This window comes from Leuciscus leuciscus, assembly GCF_965113295.1.
Source record: "Leuciscus leuciscus genome assembly, chromosome: 16".
Lineage (NCBI taxonomy): Eukaryota > Metazoa > Chordata > Actinopteri > Cypriniformes > Leuciscidae > Leuciscus > Leuciscus leuciscus.
In genome coordinates, this window is record NC_138740.1 from 14223107 (window position 1) to 14246249 (window position 23143).

Sequence of the window (23143 nt, forward strand, 5' to 3'; positions counted from 1 at the left end):
GAGAAAAGCATTTATTTCACAATGTGATTAACCCCCCACTTTCAATTATTTTACAAATCCATACAATTCATCCTTTTTTCTTACTAAGCGGAAGCCAACTAGAGACATTCATCAGTTTTTTTCTGAGTTGCCATATGGCTGCACATCCTACACAAGAGCTGAAAATAGGAACTGCACTAATTAATGTGGATGAGGAAACATAAAAAGACAAATGATGCTGAAAATATGATATAAATAATACAATAATGATCTGTCTCTAGAACTGGTACAAAATAAATATTATGATTTGATTTTTTTTATCACACTCAAAGAGGACGACTAAAAAAAAAAGTGGTTGTTGATGAAGCCATGACTGTGACATTGGAGCTTATTTAAATGTTATGCCATTAACCGTGGTCTGACAATTCATTTTGAAAATAAGCAGTTTTAAGATCGACTTGCCCTGAAATAATATTATAAATATTTGCTAATAATATCGGTAAAAAAACGCACCAAGGCAGTTGGCAGCCAATATTTTTTGTTTCTATGGAGAACCAGCAACTTCATGGAACAGACTCCATGATTAACTCAGATTATGTCAGGGTTTGTTGGTAAAACACCAGACTGCACAAATATTTCATAATCTGACAAACACTGATTGAACATGTTCAGTCTGTAAAAACAAACACAGACATGATTAACACAACAATCTTTAGAAGATGGGGTTCGTTGGTGCGGCATCAAGAAGAATATGAGACTGCTGATTTATTATTACTTTAAGTTATTGCTGCTAAAGATAGTTGTACAATATGCAATATACCAGTTTTTATTATTAATAATACTTTTATACCGCAAGGATGCATTCAATTGATGAAAAGTGACAATAAAAACTTTTATTTTGTTACATAAATACATTTTATATTGAGTCACCTGATTAACCTGGTAATGTCCTCTTATATAATTAGAGTTGAGGAAGGGTGTAATTTGTTTTCTACATGACCAAATAAGGTGACACTGAACTTGCCAGACATTACATCAGATTTAAGTGACCTCTTATTTACCCTTTTAGCCACTAGGTGCCACATGAGTAATAAACTCATTATGATTATTCTAAAAACCCAAAAGCTACAGGAAAGCCAAAATGGGACCTAATTATTCACTCAAGGTTTTGAAGCAGGGGTGGGCAAAGTTTTAGGCACATGGGCCATACTGTACTTTAAATAGCAGCCTACATGAAAGGACACAAGGTATAATTCCCAGTGAGATATGATGTCTACTGGTACTTATGCAATGATGCAGCTGTGACTAATGGGACTGTTCATATTTTGCTTGAAGTATTGCTCAACAGAGAGGTTTTTGAAGAGGAAAAAAAATAAAAAATCCTGGAAAAATAGTGATTCCATGGCGAGATTATCATTTAAATCAACACTCTCTAGATTCATAATTCATATTGATCATGAATTACTGTCAAAGAATAGGACATCAATGGGGTCATGCATCAATATTTCAACAGCTCTTGTGAAATGTTGTCTCCTTATCAGCTGATGAATGGACATCCGGTCCATGACATTTTTCTCAGGCACCAATGGGACAGCCACATTAGGACTCAGTGTTGGCCAGCGGACATTTTTGCTTACTTGTACGATGTTTATGTACCTGGCTAGTTCCTTAATGTCATGATCTTTAAGGTGGTAATGATTTTCAATAAGAAAAGATGGTGTGACATTTTCATCAAAGCCTTGCTCATCCAACAATTTGGGATAAAGGTTATGAGTATTGGCATGTTACTTCCTCAACATATTTATTCTATCATCGCCATCCTTTCCTTCCAATTTAAACTGGTTTAAAGGATTCTACCTTATTAATGTGCCACTGTCTCATTAGTGTAAGAGTAAATACTGACTCAGAAGGTATTACCATAAGAGAATATTCACACCAACACATGATAACGTTATGTTTATTAACGCGCGCTGCAGTTATGTTTTCTGCTGCTTTAAATGCTTCTGATTGGCTGCTAGTGTTTCTGTCGTTCATGAAAGTGATTCCAACATTACAATTTTTCTGTCGTTATGGTGTGGACTTCCCTATTCTCATTGAATTAGAATCATTATAAACACTTTATAGTAATAGTAGTCTTTACTACTTTAGTAGTAGTAAACTCTTTCCGCGTTTTGGACGTTCATTTACACGACAACAGCGTTTTGGGGCCATGAAAACGCAAACTTTGGAATACGGGTTTCAAAGCGCAGGTTTTTGAAAACAATACCATTATCGTCTCCATGTAAACTACAAAAACACGAATTTGTGAAAACGGTGATGTCATGCATTACGTGTTCGGACTATAGGCACGAAGTGTTTCTTTACAAAGTGACATCGCCAACTACTGGCCTGGCATGAGTAATACAGCGTTTGTAGTCGTTTTCACATATCTGTATGAACAGGGAACGTTTTTGACAACGTTGTACGCGAAAAAAACAAAGGAAAAACCTTTCCATTTCACTAGTATTTTTGGCTAAATGCATTTTAAAAGTATCCAAAAAACACAGATTCTCCAAAAGAGATGTCAGACGGGAACATGTGTAGGGTCAGTGGTCAAGTTTCTTATGTGCAAGATCTTGAATCAGTCAGATTGCAAAAAAATAACCTATTATAGATTTGATTTATTTAACGACTTTCAATTTCTCCTTTAAATGGAAATATTTTAGATATCAAGCCATTTTTATGCAAAGTTACAAACAATAAGTCATATTCACTTATCACTACCTCATTACTAAATTAACTCCGTTGTTTAGGTTTCAATACATCATTATTCAGGAATCTGACACTCTTAAGGAGCTGGTTTATAATTACATCTGGGCTACACACTACATTTTTCTTGTTCTCATAGCTTAAACAGTCAGTTAAACAAAAGTAAACCTAATGAAGACATACAGCTCTTGTTACTCAACTGCTTCTAAATGACTCCATTTTTTCAAGTTGGATATGATATTCTGGCATCTAGAGCACTAAATAGGCTACCTTAAAAGCACTGATTATGACAGATTCCATTTAACATGTTACTCAAAGTAAATAGTTGCACATTTCAGTACGACTTCCAAATTACACAAGAAAGCACTCAAAGATAATATATTGTTCCCGCTACTTTCCATGTGACGATACTTTGACCAGCGCCAACTTTCTTTAATCTCACCCCTGCTTTCTAAAAAAAGGTCACAGCACAGCATTTCAGCATTTTTTATTTCAAGGAACTTAGCTGTCCTTGGGAGTTGGCCATGTACGTTCCTAAAATAAGCATTAAAGATTTAATATATCTGCTGGATGCGTGTATTAAATTTGGCAGTTTAAATATGGTTCTCCATTAACACTTCAAAACAGGATTATGAATGACCAATAACTATGAGGAGTAATTTTTCCTCTGAAATATCAGTCATCTTCCTATCAAAGGTTTATGGGGCCCATGAGGGTTTGGAAATATTATTTTGGAGCGCTGCTCTAGTCCTGTCAAACACAATTAGCGAGAGACGAGTCAGAGTGATTCAATAGAGTCCAGTTGAGTTTCGTTGCCGTCCGGGATAATCAACACGGGCACGGGCACAACTCCTTGTATCTTCATCTCATGGACATCTATCCTTTCATAAAGCTCCTCATTCATTACTGTCCACATCCTCAGATGGTTACATATCTTTCTGTGTCTGTCTCTCTCTCACCTTGGGACTAAACAGGAAAGGGCTGGGCACTGGGCCTGAGGGCAGGACTTGGTTAATCAGCCAAGGATTTCCTCTGGAGACAAACTTCTATAAACGGCAATATCACCGCTCAAGATCACAGAGTTCAGTTTCCATCATTACATCCTGAGAGTCACTGACCGATCTCTCCTCGTAAATCAACGGCTGAACGCTCAATGAGCGACGGAGCCATATTTGGCAAGCGCGCATTTTTATATGCAAACAGGCCCAGACTTTTGTCCTTAGACTTTATAGAAGTTGAAAATACTTCTGAAAATTAGTACTGACATGCATAAAAAGAGACGCGAATTCAAAAGCATGTTTTATTCCTTTTAGTTGAAAAATGAGGAAGTTTTATTAAAACGTCCCTTTTTTTTAGATCCATTGTTATGGTTAAATTGTGGCTGACTTTTATTATGTTCCTTTTTTTTCAGTTAAAAATTGGGAACTAATTAACACAATGTTCTCACGTTTTAACTAATACAAAGGAACGATTTAATTCAAAGAGAACAACAATTTCTTAATTCATAGACAATATATATTTTTGGCATGTCATATGCAGGGCTCACATCAAAAAAAAGTACAGATAACAAATAAAGTATGCACTTAGTATTAAATAGTAATTGACTCAATGTTCGCATTTAGAGTAATCCACCTTTTCTCTTTTATTTATTTATTTATTTTTACAGCATAATGCACACCTCTTTAATGTGTAAAATCTAAAATACTGGCTAGTACTGAACAGTAAAAAATAAGCACGCATCTAGCACTGCCTTTACTGTAATATTTCACTGTATTTTGGTTACTGTATGCCAGGTCAATTCAGTGATTCATTTAGGTATCCAGAAGCTTTTATTTAGTTGGGATTATGCACCGTAAGACTTCATATTCAGGCTTGTCATTTAACATTCCCAAATATGCTGCCACTTTTGGATTCTTCCCAATTTAAGTAACTCCTCAACGATGGAACTCTGACTCGTTGAACAGATGTCTGTCCTCTATGTTTCAGAAAAGTTAAGGACTTGATGTTGTACTTTAGGGGATTTTCAAGGTGTAGCAGATGGACCAGACTTGTAACCTTTCTGTAAATTACACTAAAGTACATCACTAATGGTTTATAAATTTAGAGATACATTATAATTAAGTGATATGCGTAAAAAAAAAAAAATTAAATAAAAAAAAAATGAACATACGGTTAGAACTTATGTTATAACTTCAAAACTTATACTGCCGGCTGACTGTTTCTGGTCTGATTCTCTGGTCATGATGTTATTTGAGAATGTTTTGGCCATGCGCCTCATAGAGCACAAGGTGGTGCATGTAGGACAGACAGAGGTGCAAAACACACTCGCACTCATATTTCTGTCTCTTCAACCATGAACACACTCTCTAAATGTCCATATGGCCAAAGGAGCCCTTTGGCCATACACATTTATAAAATAAACACTTTTAAAACAAGTTTTACGTTTTCACTAGTTCATTTAATTTGTCTACTAACAATGTCAGCACTGGACATTCCTGTCCTGCATTCACACCATTTCATAATTCTTGTAATCTCGAGATACCAATGTGTGACATTGGAAATGAAAATTATTTTAGAAAATTCCAAGGACGGAAATGCTTTTCGAAAGTCGAAATCTCATAATTACGGTAATTACGACATGGAGTGAATGCACCTCAACCACACTAACACTAACGTTGTCATAATTTTTTTTAAATTAAAATAAATATTGAAACTTGTCTATATGGCCATAGTTATAAACTTGCAATGATTTAAAAATTGGAAGAAAAAAAAACGTTTATTTTATTTTATTTTTTATTTAACAAAAATAATTAAATCTGTTTTAATAAAACAACTAGGACCTAAAACTGCCCAAAGTTGAAGAAACACCCAATTGATGCGACCCGCAAAAAGTCTTTGCATTCTTAATCCACACCTTCAAATTTCATTTCATTAAATAACAACCTAAAACAATCAGGGTTTTTTTTAAACACACTTTCTCTTTCTCTTTCTCTCTCTCAGGTAACATTCTACATAAAGTATATGCAGGGTATGATTAATGGTATACATTTTTATCATCCCATACATCTATTTTGAATCTATTTTAAGTGTAAGCATAATCAGAAACTGTCATTAAACCATTTCAATTACAAATGATGTGCTAACTTTTGATTTGGTATTAATAATAATAATAATTCATTACATTTATATAGCGCTTTTCTCTGCACTCAAAGCGCTTTACATAGAAGGGGGGAATCTCCTCAACCACCACCAATGTGCAGCATCCACTTGGATGATGCGACGGCAGCCATATTGCACCAGAACGCCCACCACACACCAGCTTACTGGTGGAGAGGAGACAGTGATGAAGACAATCAGTATATGAGGATGATTAGGAGGCCATGATAGACAGAGGCCACTGGGCAAATTTGGCCAGGATGCCGGGGTAACACCCCTACTCTTTCGAAATACATCCTGGGATTTTTAATGACCACAGAGAGTCAGGACCTCGGTTTTACGTCTCATCCGAAGGACGGTGCTCTTTGACAGTATAGTGTCCCCGTCACTATACTGGGGCATTATGGACCCACACAGACCACAGGGTGAGCACCCCCTACTGGCCTCACTAACACCTCTTCCAGCAGCAACCTGGTTTTCTCAGGAGGTCTCCCATCCAGGTACTAACCAGGCTCAGCCCTGCTTAGCTTCAGTGGGCAACCGGTCTTGGGCTACAGGGTGACATGGCTGCTGACGTATTAACACTAATGTGCTATTGCAATACAATATCGTCACACTACAGCAACACTCTCCCACATATTTTGCTATTATAACTGCGCTGTAGTGAAATTACATCACGAATTAAGAATTTGTTCTCTTGTTTTATTAAATATTGGCCACAATTTACTAAATTGTTGCCTTGTTTTAGTTTTAGACTTATGAACTTGTTCCCTCCGTTTAGTAAATCATGGCCTCACTGTACCAATTCATTCCCTTGTTTTGATTTTACTAAAACAAAGGAAACAAATGATTACAATGGCCTGAGAAAATCTCTAGCATCATTTGATTGCAGATGCACTTGGTTTTGATAGTTTGTCATCTAATCCAATGACATTCAAACATTTGTAAGTATGCAAGAACTTTTTGGGGCCATTGTATGCACATTATAATGCTTTCAATTCACAGTGTTGTAAAGTGGTTAAAGATCTAGGCTGGTAACCGAACGCATACTTCGAGTTGCTTTGGATAAAAGCGTCAGCTACAGTAAATTATTCAACTTTTGTATATTGTGAGTGATTTTTTATTTTATGGTTTTAACAGTACAGAGATGATGCATGGGTGCATGTACAGTATAGGTGAATGAGTGTTTACAGCTTTGGCATTGCTGACTGAAGCCAGCAAGATATTACACAAAGTTGAATCTAAACAGTTTGCACACTGTGAACTCATGCTGTGCATACTGGCTCCAGGCCCCCTGAGATTCAGGCAGCTGGCATTACAACTCGAGAAGAGAAACAAACACGTACTCTCTCTTTCTCTCTGTGTGCTCTGTTTTACTGTGTGCAAACTGTTTGAATGCAGCCATCCTCTCAATTGCTGCAATTCTGCCATTTCCCTCTTATTTAGAATCAGACGTTAAGCTGAATTTGTAATCTTGTTGTCTCTGGGCCATTTTGATTCTCAAAAACATAGTGGGTGTCGCTGCATTTTCAGCTGGCATGAATGTAAAGTCATTCTGTATGACTTTGGGGACCAAACAGCGGACTAGCTCACTCCTACAAGGACATTACTGCATCTTCATTTAAACGTATTAGAAAAACATTATGGGCTTGATGATCTACACAACACTAAAACAATTATAATTCACATGGTAAAATTTCTAAGGGAAAAATAGAACTTTGTAGCCCCTGTGCACGATCACTTCCTGTGATGGACAAGAGAATAAAAGCACAATTTTTTCCCCTAATACCAACAACAGGGCTGGCATGAGGATATCCTGATAGGAACACTCAATCCCTTATAAACAGAACACGGTGTCCTTCATGCCAACAAGGCTGAGTATTTTCCACTCCACAGACTGCATCAACAAGAACAACTGGATAACTCGTTTAAAGCCATGTTTCTTGAACAGAAACAGATGCCGCCCATTCGATCAACGTCAAATGATGCCTGATTGGGTTTTACTTCCCAAGTCAAAAATTTCAGGTATCAAATGGAGAATCAACATCTCAGAGCTACCCAGAATGACACAAAGTTCAGACTCTAAATTCGTTGGTCAAAAGATGAAAAGGTAGTAGTAAATATATGGCAAGCCAACTTGGCTTTTAATATCCCCGTTTTATTAGTAATTCAATTTAGACATGGCTTTATCTATCCCAAAAGTGTAAACATCTAGCCTCCCAGGCAACTAGGGAAGTAACGGTACATAGAAGTCACGGTTCGGTACATACCTCGGATTTGGGGTCACAGTTTGATAAGTACCTCGGTTTTGTGGTCACGGTTCGATACGAGTTCGGTACATTTATATGTCCGCCCAATTTCAGTATCATTCGAAACTTTAAAGGGTCTATTTTTATTTGTGTACACTCACAATAAAAGCAAAACATTGTGCTTTTGTAGAATAAAGAAAACAAACAGGATGCCTCTTTCTGCTGTGCTGGTTTCCTTTCCGTGAAGCTTGTGGAGCGAGTCACAATAATGAATCAAAACTCTGTGTACAGGCTACAAGCAAGCTCTTGCGTGCCATCAGATTTCGCCATTCTTGTTTTAGGTTGGTATAGATCGTCCGTCTTCTTGTGGTGGTTAGCATAAAGAGCTGCATTAGCGCACGTGCCCCCCCTTCTGGATTGGAGTGTGGATCGCCTGTGACTGACTGTATTCATCGTCTGACTGTATGCACCGAACCTTGACGTCCGTATCGTGATGGTTCGGGACGAATACATGTACCGTTACAAGGCACCAACTAAACATCGAGAAATGTCCGCTCAGATATGTCAATCTCTTTCCAGCACAACCTATAGCGTGAGTTTGGGTGTGACTAGCAGGCGTAGCCAGAGGGTGTTTAGCCGGTGTGGGACCATGACCGATGCGCTACATGGGAAAAGACATTCAGCTTCGGTCACAGAAATGCAAACCAAAATTCGCTGCATTTATATCTTTAAAGATTAAACAAGTCATGAACAAGTTGAAGCGAATGGGGCATTGTAATGCAACGCACTACAATGGACGCTTCAGTCCCATACAGCATCATCATGCAGCCTTTCAGAAAGACAATTTTTCCAGTTTAAATAGTTTAATTTGGCGTGCTCAATGTAGACTGCCTCAAACATCTGTGGCTCTTCATGTCAAAAATGCAATTGTCTAAAAATATGCATTATTTTTGTAATTTTGCTGTCACTAGTGCCGCAGAAACTGCATACATCACCTTTAATATTATTCATACTTTTTTTGCATTTTCTCTCTTTAAGTGTGTCACGGTTTGGGTTTTCTTGTCATTGTCATGTTTCTGTGTCGTGTCATGTGATTCCGCCATGTGTCTTGTCATTGGTTAATCGTCTGATCATTGTTCACAGGTGTTCCTTGTCTTGTAATTAGTCTATGTATTTAAGCCCTCATGTTTGCCCTGTGTCCTTGTCGAGTATTGTTTGTTCTATGTCCCAGATCCAGATTCTTGTTTTCTAGTCTTGGTTTTGTGTTCCTGTTTTAGTTTAGAGTTTTCCATGCCTGGTCATGCTTTTGTTTTGTGTTTGTTTTATGTTCGATAAATTAAATTTGCGTTTGGGTCCTCATCTCAACTTGCCTCCAGTGAATTTGTTACAGTGTGGAACTCAGAAGGAGGAAGTATACAGGACGTTGTCATCTGGAAGGGCATGAGTTATGATCAAGTAATATGATTGACAGATCTAGAGCGAATGACAGCTCTATGACTCGTGTACCCGGCAGGCACACAGTGCTCTGTACGCGGTTTCAAGCTCTTCAGATCTCATAATTGAGTGGTAAAAGAATAGAGAAGATATTCTGTATAAAGAAATATGAACTATACATGCAAGGATAAATCTGTTCTCAGACACCAAAGATAACAAGAACTCAACATCCGTTCTCTTCTCTCTTCCGGAATAAATGTGTTTACACTGGTTTTCAAAACATAGTCACCAATCTTGCCCTTTTGTGCAACAGCAGCGGCTCCAGGCACGTGATCTAAGGTACCCTTACATGTTTACACAATAACAATATGCTTAAAACGGAGACGTTTTTCCTTTGAGTTTTCTGCGTACACACGACACCCGTGTCAAAACGATCCCCATTCACACGGATCCGCGAAAACGACTAAAAACGCTGTATTCTGCTGCCAGGCCATTAGATGCCAATGAAACACTATAGACTGAACACGTAATACGCATGAGCATGACGTCAGCGTCTTCAGAGATTAGCGTTTTTGCTGTTTACACAGAGTGCGTCTTCAAAAACGTGCACTTTGAAACCCGTTTTCAAAAGTTTGTGTTTTCAGGCACCCAAAACGCCACTGTCGTGTAAACGAACGGCCAAAATGCATAAAAAGTTTTGTTTTTAGTTGAAAACGGTGTCGTGTAAACAGCCCCTGAAGCTCAAAACTAATTGGATGGCCTGTTTCATCATGGGCCGGCGGGAAACAAATCGGCACACTGGTTGAGAAAAAAAAAATCGTACTTTGGTCGTGCCGCGATTTATTGTCCCTGGTGGGAATAGCTCCATAGGAATCTATTGTTTCGATTCAAGAGCGTCGTCACGTCATACATTTGTGTCGCTTAACCGCATGAAAGGTACTTAATATGACATATTCTTTTTGCAAAGTTCTGACTGCAAAGTTCAGGACATGCCTGATTTAGTGCCGCATAAAACCCAAGGGCCAGTTGGACTCTGAGTTTGACAGTAGATTGCCAGTTCTTCCAAGGCCACAGGAAACACTAAGTGCCACAGATCAGCTATGAGCGCTTGTTAATGTAATCTCTAATTATATTCACTCCTAATTGAATCTCATTCGAAAGCATCTGGACCCGAGCCCACTGCATCTCTTCTTGCCCCCGCACCAGATTGATTAGCTGGCTCTCTCAGTTCTGCAAGGCTATTACTTGGAGAAAAAGTCTCGAATAGTAGTCATCTCCACAGTCTGGATTATCTTGATAATGTATTTCACACTCTTAATTTCCTATCTCCACCGCCCCTCCGAGAAGGTCAAAGTCACAAAACCAGAGAAGATTATGACTGCACAACAGTCAGATCAGGGGCCGCACTGCCCCGGGCCCCATGGAAGTGCATCCGATAGTCGCTGCTGCGATGACATAGTGTGTGCGTGTGTGCGTACAGGAAGGACAGCCAGTTCTTGGAGCAGAACGCTAACGGAAATATAGGAAATACCACTGGAGAGACTCAGAGGCAGCCACGGATTCAAGTTGGCCAGTTCTCAAAGCTCTTCCTCACATTTACAAAAGAACCCATCTATAAATATAACCAAAACACAAGGGGCTCACCCTTTAATAACATTGCACAAATATATCGTCCATTCCCTGTATTTGAGAAAAGGAAACGTGCTTGTGTAACCTCTGTAAAGGGTGACCAAGGGGTCAACAGAACGCCCAGACACAACTTTACAATCACGCAAACAGCAGGTTCGCTTTGACAGAATGTGGAAAAAAGCTGAGGTGTTCAAGGAAGACCATCAGCCGTCAGCCATCTGTCGCTTTGCATTCAACTGAACACATAAGTCCAAAACAAGGCCATTCATCTCCCTTCGATTTGGAACACTTTTTGTTAGTGCAAATCTCGATCACCTCTCTTTTACGGGCTCCTATTCACGCCGTTCTTTCACGGGCTCAGCACTGTTTGATCAAACAGATGGTTAAGTCTTTAATGAATGCGGAAGGCTGCCACCGGAGTAAAGTAGCATGTTGTGTTCTCTTGAAATAAAACACGCTGATAGTCATGCTACCGCTAGTTCACGTCAGCCCGTCCAAAAACACACAATTATGTGAGCTGAGCTGGAATGATTTATTTTCGCGGGGGTACATTCACATCTGTGCCAGCTCCGCTCACCGAACGACTATTCTTCTCAGACGCTCTTCTTCATGAAGGGATCTGACAAGTCTGTGACAATCCAAATGCCAGGCAGTACACAAAACAAATCTTAAATAGAGCTGTAATTGTCCCTGGTGTCAAAACAGCTCTTCCCAGAACAAGAGCAATTCTTTCACAGAAAAACTGGAAATAATTAAATGACTTTTTCAAGCGATTAATGTTGGGGATTGAGTGCGTCTTTTATGATATCCAAAGAGGCTAGATGCAAAAGCAATCTGCTTTTATATGGACTCTATATTTATAGTGCAGCAATCTGGACTTTATATTTGCTTTGTACTGTCAGTAAAGCTTTTGACCTTTTGACTTTGAATAGTATGGTTACAAAAGTGAGCATACTTCTATTCTGCCTGAATACATCTTTTTCCAGTCTCTTTCATTTTGTAAATAGTAATTGAGTTTTTTAGATTACAAAAATTGCCATGGAAACCAGGCAGTATATACTTTTTATGAGAGTCATGTAAAATGTCAGCACTTGTCCTTATCAAATAAACATTTTTAAGAATACTGACTCAATGTGTCAAAGGCATATTAAGAATCATAATTCCCTGAAATTTAACAATTTTATAGTTTTTGTAACACAAATGAAAAAAAATGAAAAAAATTAAAGGCTAATGGGATCTAACCATATACGCACATGTAGATACAGTATATTCAATACCTTTTAGATACTTGTATTTTCTCACATAATTTGGGGTGATTTTTTATATATTGTCAATCAAAAAAAAAAAAAAAAGTCTTTCATTTTAAGTATTATAAGATTTGAAATGTATTTGTTTGCCCCTTGAAGTAAATTGTGTTGTATATTCTGCATTTAAAGTTTTAAAGGCCCCCTGAAATCAAAATGTACGGATTTTTTTTAGCTTTTAGTATGAATATGTTAGCCTTAAGGTTATGAATAAGCTGGTGTGTTCCAAAACAATGACAAAACTCGCATTTAGGAGATAAGCATTCAAAACTTACAGTCTCTCACTTCCGCTAAAATAGATCACAGATTTTTATGACATAACCGTGGACTTGTTCAATCAAATGCTCTCTAGAATCTAAAGCGTCCCGCCTCCTACGCTATAATACCACCTGGCCAAAGCGACCGTTGACAGGTCACGGAGCAATATGGGTTGGAGAATTCAGTTGCTCAAACGCTCGAGATTTATTCTCTTATTATTGTTTCCAACTGTACGTTGGTTAAGAATGAAATGGCAAGAATTTCACACCTCTACTATTGAATCCAACGTATCATCAGCGCTCGGATTTGCTTCCATGGTGCTGTCAAGTACGACTTGCAGTCTGTGAGGTAAACTTAACTCTATTGGCTATTTGAAAAGGGGGAGGAGCCATTCAATATGTCCCACCTTTTGCGCGTAACAAGGCACTTGTAATTTTTTGAGAATTAGGTTTTATGGGTTTAAGGGCTCAAAAACATGTACTAAATACAATATATAATACAATTATAACATAAAAGATTTATACCTTTCTAAACCTATGCATACATTATTGTTTAATTTTTTTAAGCTGTCGATATGTGCATATTGTACATTTCAGCATATATCCAAACATAAAAAAAAATATGTGTAAACGTAACATACAGAACCAAAAGCTGAGAATACCAATAAGATCAAGCTGAACAGGCACTATAGTTTACATATAGAAGTACTCTATATAGTACTTCTACTTTTTTCCAATTGAACAGGCTTTTATAGTGACACTTTTGAAACAATTTGGCTCAGAGCCAGAGAGGAAACTGCACTGTTACAGCGCTGCGTGTCTTGCCGCCAAATGACTCCATCCCACCCTTCAGCGAGGGTGGGACAGGCTGGGGACACGATGGAGCCAGGAACGCCTGTCATGCCTTCCGCTAACTTATCACATGCCTGGTTTGTTATTCCTTCCTCTTTCTTTCCGCTGGACAATGATATTTTTAATACAAAACAACAGATTTGTCTGCTCTTATAAGAAAACTGACAACTACAGTAAACTGAAAAGGCCAGATAGATTTGCATAGCAGCGCATTTATTACAAAACACCCTCTTAGTTTTCTCTAGTCAAGTTTAGGAAATGTTTGCAGAAACAAAGTAAAAGTAAACCATCCTGTCCTCATCTGTACTTTCAATGTTCACTTAGGAGAGGATTTCGAACTGAGAACTTCAGGCTTTCTCGCTTAAGAGGATGTAATCAAACGCCGGTGTGTTTAATGAGAGCCATTAGTGCTAATGGGTTACTATGGAGTAAGTCCTGATGAAGCCTCAGAGTCAAAAACTATTAGCTGTGATGGGCTGTGTCGATATCCTTATGGGATTTAGGGCACTCATTAGCGTCATAGCTCTGCGTCTGTCCTTCGAAGACATGCAACAAAAGAGCAGATGTTCAAATCTAAAACCCTTTCACAAAACTTTCATTTAGGCATCAGTGAATTGGCATCTAGACTTAATATCTCATGACTGAGTGCTGTTATAAGGGAAATTCCTAATAAAACTAAAAGGTTATACAGTGTAATGCCTTTGATTTATATATTATACACATACATACAAGCCATTAAAAATACTTACTACATGAATGACCAGACATCATTTTCAATTCCAACATATAATAATTCCAGGTATTCACTGTAAATAACCTAGACAAAAGTCATTGTTTAGATTGGGAACAACCCACCCAGTCAAAGTTGAGTTTGGTTTGGTCCAGTGAGGAAAGAGGGGAATGCCTTTCCTGTGATATCATTATGGTGACCAGTGTGAAAGCCTAGCTTTCTCCTAAAAGTAGCAATACTTTGCACCCGTTAATTGGAATCTTGAAGCTTACTGCCTACATAATTTTTTTGTTGTGGTAATGTCTAAAACTCTTTACTACACTTAGTCAGTCTGAAGTTTTTTGTATGACATTTCTGCGTAAGAACCAAACGAACAACAATGCTCATTACAAGTAAGTACAAATCTTTATGTCTGCTCATTTTTATTTTAAACGATTCTTACGTTTTATGTCAAACGAATCTAAAGCTGATCTGAGACATTTTATGACTAAAATTGCCCTTTATTTATGGTAGATTTGAGTGGTTCCAAATTCTAATAAATATGGCAGAACAGGCATGAGCATAATTGAATTGGATGAATCGATTGTAAATCAGAAGAGATTTTATCAGTGAAGCCGGTGTAACATCTTAATGATTTCAAAGGGCCCACTTAGTAATCAAGAGTGAATACTTTGTCACAGAAAAACAAAAGTGAGTGTATTAGAGGATGTTGCATGTTATTATTGAGCTGAATACCTGTCTTTACCTGTCTATGCTTTAAATTGAGCATTTAATTGATCAGCAATATATCTAACAATTTGCAAAGATTTGTACAAGCAGTAATGATCTCTGATTACTGGATAGCGGTAACTATAGAGTCTCTCTTTGCACTGGCACATCTGATCTATGAAAATATTGTTGTTAGCAACCAGGAGTAACAACAGTGTGTCTGAACAATTATCCCAATGACCTCATTTTTCTGTACCTGCCAAGATTTTCATCAAAATCAGTCCTGTCACTGATGAAATGGAGCATATTTGTCAGTCCGAAAACAGCTGTGCGAGTTCATAGTTATGGAAAATGGGTTTACATGACTCAAAAACTTTTTGTGCCACATCTGGAGATTATTACAAAGCCAGTGACTTGTCACTTTTACACTTGACGTATGAACGCAAAAACGAATGTTTGTCTCTTTGTTTTTATGATGTACGTAATAGATGCAAAACTATACTTAATTGTATGTTTGGTTAGATGCTAAATACACAGTAAAGTAAATATTGACTTAGTGGCAGCATCTAAAATCTAAGCAATAATATGCATTTACAGCTATAGAAATGTAAAATAATTACAACTTCTTTATATCACAAATATATTAATATAGTTTTTCAATATATTTTAGATCTCTCTAATACCCTATCCCCAAACCTAAGATCACCACATTTCAACAATATATATATAAAAAAAAGGCATAAAAATGTACAGTGACAATAATTTTAGTTTCAATATATAATTACTTAACAATCCCTCTCCCATCTCTAAACCGAACCCTATATACTATACAAATGTATATCCTACATTTTAAAGAGAATTTGCAACAATTCATTTATAAAAAAAAAAACTATAAAAAAAAAAACAATGCTCACTGATGGTAAAGAACCCCAGTGGTGCTGTGTGGTTCAAAGTAAAAAATGAAGTTGTCAATCAAATCTTATTCAAAACCACACATCAGAATAAGCAGAATGTGACAGTTGGTCAGTGCTGTATTTGTTCCGCATTACCCTGGGTAACAAAGTAGACAGTGATGAGCGCTGCGTTTTACCAAAGTGGCATCCTTCCTGTCTCTCTCTTGAAACCAATACGGAAGTGACTTAAAAATGCTTTGGTGGACACACAGCCTTATGGTCGCTATACTTATTCCGGACATAATGCAATCATACAGTTTTGTCAAATCAGAAAAATTGGATTACAGTGAAAGAATAAAATGGATTATGTTCATGATCATTTTATGGTGCATTTGTGGTGTATTTTATAGGTTCATATTTAGAAAACTGCCACATCCCAAGGAAAACAAAATAAATAGTACATACATAATTAATTTTAAATTGTAGCTTTGTTTATACGTCATACTTTGAATAGAGAGTTGTCTTGTAATAAAGTTGTATATATGTAAATTATTTACATTTAGACGCTATCAATACATCAATATTTTACATATAAGTATCTGAGTAATGCAATTAAATAGGCATGTGGTTAAACCAAATTTTACATAAAATGTATACAAATATTCATGAGAACACGTTGGAGCAGCAGACCTTCTCCCTGTAGGGCGTTTGACTTGCACTGCTGTCAAAACCCAATTTAAAAAGATTTAAAGGGAGTAAAAAAATCCCTCATCGTCAGACTGGCTTATTTAAACCATGAATCTAAGTTATCTTTCACACATTCAATTTTACAGGTTTGTACCAACTCTACGAACGAAAATCAAGTGTGATCATCTTGGATGTGAATACAGGTTTTATAAAAGTACAATGACAATTCAAAACTATTAACACATTCAGGCCAAAAAACAAAAACAAAAAAAAACATACTTCAACAACTGCTTCAACATTTTGAAATGAATGAGAATGAATGAGACCAGTATTTTATAGAACTGTACTTACACTGTAGTGTATTCTAATATCATCAGACATAAGTACATATATGCAGACAATATATTGAATCTTAATGCAAATATGCTTCTTTAGACTTTGGGTGCCTTCTCGAAACCTTTAGTTTCTCTTAAATCTCTTGAATTTCTTTCTAAACTTATGCAAAAGCTAAATGTTGCCCTGCTTGAGCTCCGCCAAGACTCTCAAGGTTAGAACTATTCAAGCTGTCAGCCAAACATGATGTTCCCCACCCCTCAGGGGTCCCATAGATGCTTTTCTCATGTCAATCGACTCTCTGAGTGCTCCTCTGAAGACAGGTGTTTATGGCAGTTGCTGAATCCCCATGGGTCCTGCTGTAGCACTTTATTAGGTGGCTTCAACCTGGAGTGTCTATGTGCCTCCTTCAAGGAGGAAGGGAGGTATCAGCCAACCAATCTGACAGCGTTTTGTATTATTCACAGCTTACAGCCTGTGCAGCACGTAGCACCATTAGCCAAGACCCTCCCAGACCATTCAGATACTTGTAGGATTCTAGAGAGCTCCGGGGTGGGTGGACAATCACAAGCCACATCTGTTATCAGCATCCAAACCCTAAAAGCACAACTTCCTGTAGGGGCGCCTGAGGTATTTAGAAAAGGAAGTGCCTTTCCCTGCTCAGCTCTATTAAACAGTGGAGAGGCATGTGATACGATCACACTTATATAATTCCCATGCTAGAGTTCTAAGAAAATGGTTGGAACTGGGTAATTTGCAGAGGTAGCAGTTATTGCATCAGCTATCAGCATGAGTATGTACACATTTCCCACAAGTTGCCTTCCAGATACACACCCACTGTGTGAGAAACTTCTGATCTGCAATGCTCATTTATTCAGAGCAGAATTCAGCAGCCCAGATAAGCTACAGTAATGCAAGCTGACTGCAAGCCATGGCGGTAACCTACAGATTGTCTGCAACACAGCTACATGAGGCCATCGCATCCAGCACAGCCGTTTACAGGCCACTTCTGCATAAGAGCAAGGAGTGGCAGCATTAACTTAGTCCCTATGTTTACATATCTGAGCCATCTGTTCTTTGTAGCACAGATCCAGCTGTCTTCCCCTGACCCCTTCGCCACTTATGGGAAAGATAGAATCCTATGCAAGGATTTATGGATCGCCAGTCAGTGCAAAGAAAGGATTTGTTTCCACCATCTGTTCCTGGCAGTGTTCAGTCTGGAAAATTTGTAAAAAGGTGAAAGTAAATGAGTGACAGAGGAATAGAAGCAGCAAGCAAGGCTGAAATCATGTGTGCCTACCGCCTGTCTTCTTTTGGTCAACCATGTAAATGCCAAAGACATTCAATTAGCAGCAAATTAGCCAGCCTCCGCTTTTAATCCACATGAAATTAATGAAATGAGAGGATGGTTGATAAACTTGGGGTGGAATAAAATGGCTTTGTACAAAAAAACGCTCCACTTTCAATGTTAATTAAAAAATAAATTGAATTAAGTGGTAATAGTTTGCTGAATTTGCCTCTTATGTTAGCCTAATAAAAGCTAAACCACCAGAAATTACATCCTTTATATGCACTGATTCTCTTTTGTAGAGATAGAAGCAAAGGGGGCTTGTGATTGGCTTCATGCAGCTGGTTTCCCTCAGTATGCACAGTTATTCACCGGTAAATATTTATTTTTATCATTTCTCATTGCATACTTTAACCATGAGTCCTAATAAATTGCAAATATTATTGTACTGCAATTCAATTTAATTTGTTTGCCTTCCAGATTGCTGTTTCCCTATTGACATAGACTGGGTGAAGAGTGATCATGAATTTCTGGATAAGGATGCCTTAGATTCTCTATGCAGGTAGTGCTTTTCACCCCTCGGCGGCATGAGCGCGTGCTATGCTGACGTAGAATGAGCGCTTCTTGCTAATCACAGCGGGAGGAATTATAGGGGAACATCATGCTGTCTTCCTGTTTGACATCAATGTTTTATTTTGCTTTCAGGAGATTAAGTACATTAAACAAGTGTGTGGAGATGAAGCTGGAGTTGAGCCGTTCCAAAAGAAGGGTGAGTGTGAGAGAAAACTCTAGAGAAGATGCATGTAAACACAGTATATAAACAAAAGAAAGCCTGAGGAGAAATGTCCTTCTCACCATCTTTCGCTGTGTATAACCCATTGATTTGTTCATGTAGGGAGATGAAGAGGAGGAAGAAGACCTCTATGCAATCAGCCCAAAATGGTCATTCGACAGGAAGAGCAGGCGATGGATACGTGTGGATGACGGGGAGTCACTGCACTCACTGAACAGCCCCATTTCAAGTTTTAGGAGATCGGAAAGCTGTGAGGCCTCTCTTTCCGATAGTGGTGAATGCCATGAGCTTTGTTCCACTCATAGCTCTAGTAATGCTGACAGTGATGGGGGAAGTGCTCCCAACACAATGGCAGAGGAACCCGGAAAAAGTCGTAGCTCCTCCAGATGCTCCTCGAACTACAAACCCCAATCTCCCGACACTACTTCCAGCAGACCTCCGTCCCCCAGTGAACATCACACTTTGAGCAGTGAAGAGTGTCTTGCTGAAAAGCCTCCAGTAAAAAAAGGAAAAAGCCTTCTCCGGAAGATGGAGAAACTCAGATTAACAGGAAGCACGCTACACCCACACACCAGAAGCGGGAAAGCAAGACTTGTCATAAGTGGACCAATTATCCAGGAAGGTTTTGGTGAGGAAAGGCTAAAGCATCTCCAATGTCTAGACCTAGCAAGGCTCCAAGACAAGACTGAAAGTCCTGCATCCAGCACACCGCCCTCTGGATCCAGTAGCAGTCCCTCGGAAAGCAGCAGCGCGGTCAGCACGCCAAGCCCAGTGACCAAGGTACGCAGCAACTGCAAACGCCCTGGGCTGCCCAAACAAGAAGACAGCCAGAAGCAAATCAACGAGCAGCATTTCAACAACCAACGCAACCTTGACGAAAACCCCGTCTTTGAAATTCCCCATGGACACAAGCCAGGCACATTCCCAACTGTGCTCTCCCACAACAACGCCTTCCCACCTATAGACAACAACACTTCGGTCAACTGGAGGACTGGTAGCTTCCATGGTTACCGAGGTAGACAGTGTAGAAGCAGTAGCTCCAAGGACCAAGCATGCAGCCCACTGGCTACTTGTGATCACCGTGTCAGCATTTATGACAACGTCCCAGATCACATGCAGATTTTGGATGATGACGTCTTCTCTGCTTTGGACAGTGTAATGGAACGCATTTGTGGCCTGCAGCAGTTGGTAACCTCTTGGACAGATAAGATGTCAGAGGACGGGGATTCAGATTTTTCCCACTCGGGTTCTCCCTCACCCTCCTCTCTGACTGACATCCACCTTGAGATCAAAGAGCCAGAAGAGACAGATGAAGCTGCCCAAGAGGAGACATACAACAAGAACCCAGAAGCATTTGCACACACTGCTCAGCCTACAGAGCATAGTGATCGGTAAGAGACACAAACTACCATTTTAGGAAGGCAGCTGGAACAAGAAGTGTCTGATTGAATTCATACTACATGCTAGGGATCTAGTGTACATGCATTTAATAAAGAGCAAAGCGTATTTATACAAAAGTTGGTTCATTTCCTACATTTCAGAATTCAGAGGCCCCACTGGTCCAGTGCACAGATGCTTTCACTGAGTAACCCCAGCACAGGCATACAGGCAAAATCAGCACCACATGTCTCCATGCTGCAAAGACTGAGCCTTCTCAGGCTCACGGCTCTGATGGACAAGCACTCACCCTTCAGCAAACAAGGCTGGAACTGGTAAGATGGGGTGAGGATGAAAAGCAGGGGAGGGGATAGACACAATCTGGTAAAAGTAGCTCGCTTAAAAAACACTGAGACAATGAGAGAGGAATAAAGATAGAGCGAGAGACCTGCTGTTTAGAGATTAATTCATTATTAATGCTGAGTTGCAACCTTGGAAAATCTCCCAGCAGACAAAATAGACAAGGTTTCAAGAGTAGTGAGTGAGTGAAAATGAGAGTGAACCCTCTCACACCATAGGTTGCATGACACAGCAGAGTCTTGCTCTTTTTTACCCTTTTGGAAGACACTCTCACACTGTGATTCGGCCATGTGATAGCATGGGGAGATATAAATTAACAATGGAGATTTGTTCTTTGCAAAATTGAGTCCATTGATGTCTAATTCACGAGTAACTACGGGTTCTTAAGAAATGTTTTTCCCCCCCCAACTCACTTTATCTTATTAAAAATTAAAGGTGACGTTTATTTTTTTTTTGTCAAAATACTTTCCCCTATTACAGTTTAACAGGTTCACATTCCCCTGAAAAGTGTTTAAACTGTTACTCTGTGGCAATCCTAGAGTATTATGGAATGAATTTGTGAAGGACTAATGGTAGATGGGGGGGGGGGGGGGGGGGGAGTGTGCAGGAAACAGAAAACGCTTATCTACTGGCGATTGATGACAAGTCACCACACATGAAGCACATTTCAATATGTTTATGGACTCTTTGATCAGATCATTAATAGGAAATATTTGCCTTTTGCTAGCCTGATATTTTAACCCAAATCTGAGAACTAAGCTCCCCATGGAGCAATTAATGACATGTTTGAGATTACGCATTTGTGTAGTTAAAGGTGCTCTAACGCAATGCCATGCGTTTTTTAGGCTGAAACATTTTTTGTCACATACAGCAAACATCTCCTCACTATCCGCTAGCTGCCTGTCCCCTGAACACTCTGTAAAAAAAAACGCGGCCTCTGTAGACCGTCCAGGCTCCACAAACAGCAACAAAAACAAACTGGCCCAACCTGGACCATGAAACTTAAACAGTGTTCCGGCCAATAGCCGACAAGAATGATTTGGAGGTGGGGGGGTTGGTGCGCGTGCACATGAAGGGGGGGTGTGGGGAGTGAAGGAGAGAGAAGCATGAAGAGGGAAGTTAGCTAGAGGAGAGATGTCCTAGACAACGACAACGACTAACGTTAGAATTATATTCTCTTGAATTTTGATATAGCCGACACACGACCAAAGAGACGACGTTCCGATGAACAAATAGCAAAGAAGAGGGAAAAGGAGAAGGAACGCACGAAAAGGGAGGGGGGACGGGATGAGGAGGAGGGAGGGTCGAGCTAGCCTCCGTTTTGTTTGACAATACTTCAAACGTCAACAAGAAGTGACGTCATCCAACAACGCTTAGAGCACCTTAAACTGGACAAAAAAAAAGAACAATTGCTTAAGCTGAAGAGGAGAGGATAATTGACTTCTTGGGAGAGGAGTAATTGGGCTATTTGTTTTAACAACCATTGAGCCAACTACAAAAGAAACAACGCTTTTAATTCTACCCCCGCATTCATATTGATCGCTTGCTTGAGTATTCAGCATCTTAACTGCATGTCAGCTCACTTGATTTCAGATAAGCCGTTCATTCAAAATCTTCAATGGTTCATTTATTTTCCCTCTCTTTTCTTCTACAATAATATATGAGACAGGTTATTGCTAATTTTTGTAGAATCCAGAGCCTCTTGAATCTAAACAATCACATTGAGACACTAGGAGTGTAATATTGATATTGTCTTTAATTGAACAACCAAGCTTGATGTTGAGGAGAGTTAGGCTAGAAGATAAATGAAGGGGTAATTGAGGCTAATGCTTTCAAGAGAAACTAGATTGTATGAAATTTTGAAAATCCAATTTTCTGACGAATTAGTTGGCTCCGGTAAAACCGAATTTAATTGGCTTTGAAGTTTTATCTCAAGGTCCCTGAACCTGATTTATATAGAAATAATGAGAAGCAGGACTTAAATTGCTGTCAGGTTATCTTCTCTACTACACAGCCTATAGTCATGGCAGCAAGTTCACCGTCTAATGAAAAAAGGCCTTTCATAATGTAAATCAATATGGGCTTTGCTAAACGAAAAGGACAGTTCGAAATTCATCATAAGCCTTTCGCCAGCAGGCCAATATGTACTCAAAGATTAAAACCACTACATCCATTCTAATTGCTTTATTTCTTTACTACTAGATTCCTCACGCTCATACAGAGAAAACAACAAGAAGCTTATTACAACAACCAAATGAAATGTCAGTTCAACACATGCAAGCACTTATCACTGATGCTGATGTGCATGAGGACCTCACAACACTGCTAATATGGTTAATGTGATCCGCTAAATATACGCTGCTACT

At 38.9% G+C, this 23143-nt stretch overlaps 1 protein-coding gene across 2 annotated transcripts in view; it reads left to right on the forward strand.

Moving 5' to 3' along the window:
• The window catches only part of LOC309477807 (rho GTPase-activating protein 7), a 50196-nt gene that overhangs the window by 18130 nt on the left and 8923 nt on the right, over positions 1 to 23143 (forward strand). The window contains exons 1-6 of one of the 2 annotated variants that reach the window (XM_082141232.1): positions 13495 to 14730; positions 18550 to 18621; positions 18728 to 18809; positions 18953 to 19016; positions 19143 to 20431; positions 20582 to 20752. In XM_082141232.1, the coding sequence (XP_081997358.1) occupies positions 14718 to 14730; positions 18550 to 18621; positions 18728 to 18809; positions 18953 to 19016; positions 19143 to 20431; positions 20582 to 20752 (1691 nt within the window). In that variant the 5' untranslated portion in view covers positions 13495 to 14717. Of the gene's footprint in view, positions 1 to 13494; positions 14731 to 18549; positions 18622 to 18727; positions 18810 to 18952; positions 19017 to 19142; positions 20432 to 20581; positions 20753 to 23143 lie in introns of those variants that run through there. The other variant, XM_082141231.1, reaches the window with a different exon arrangement.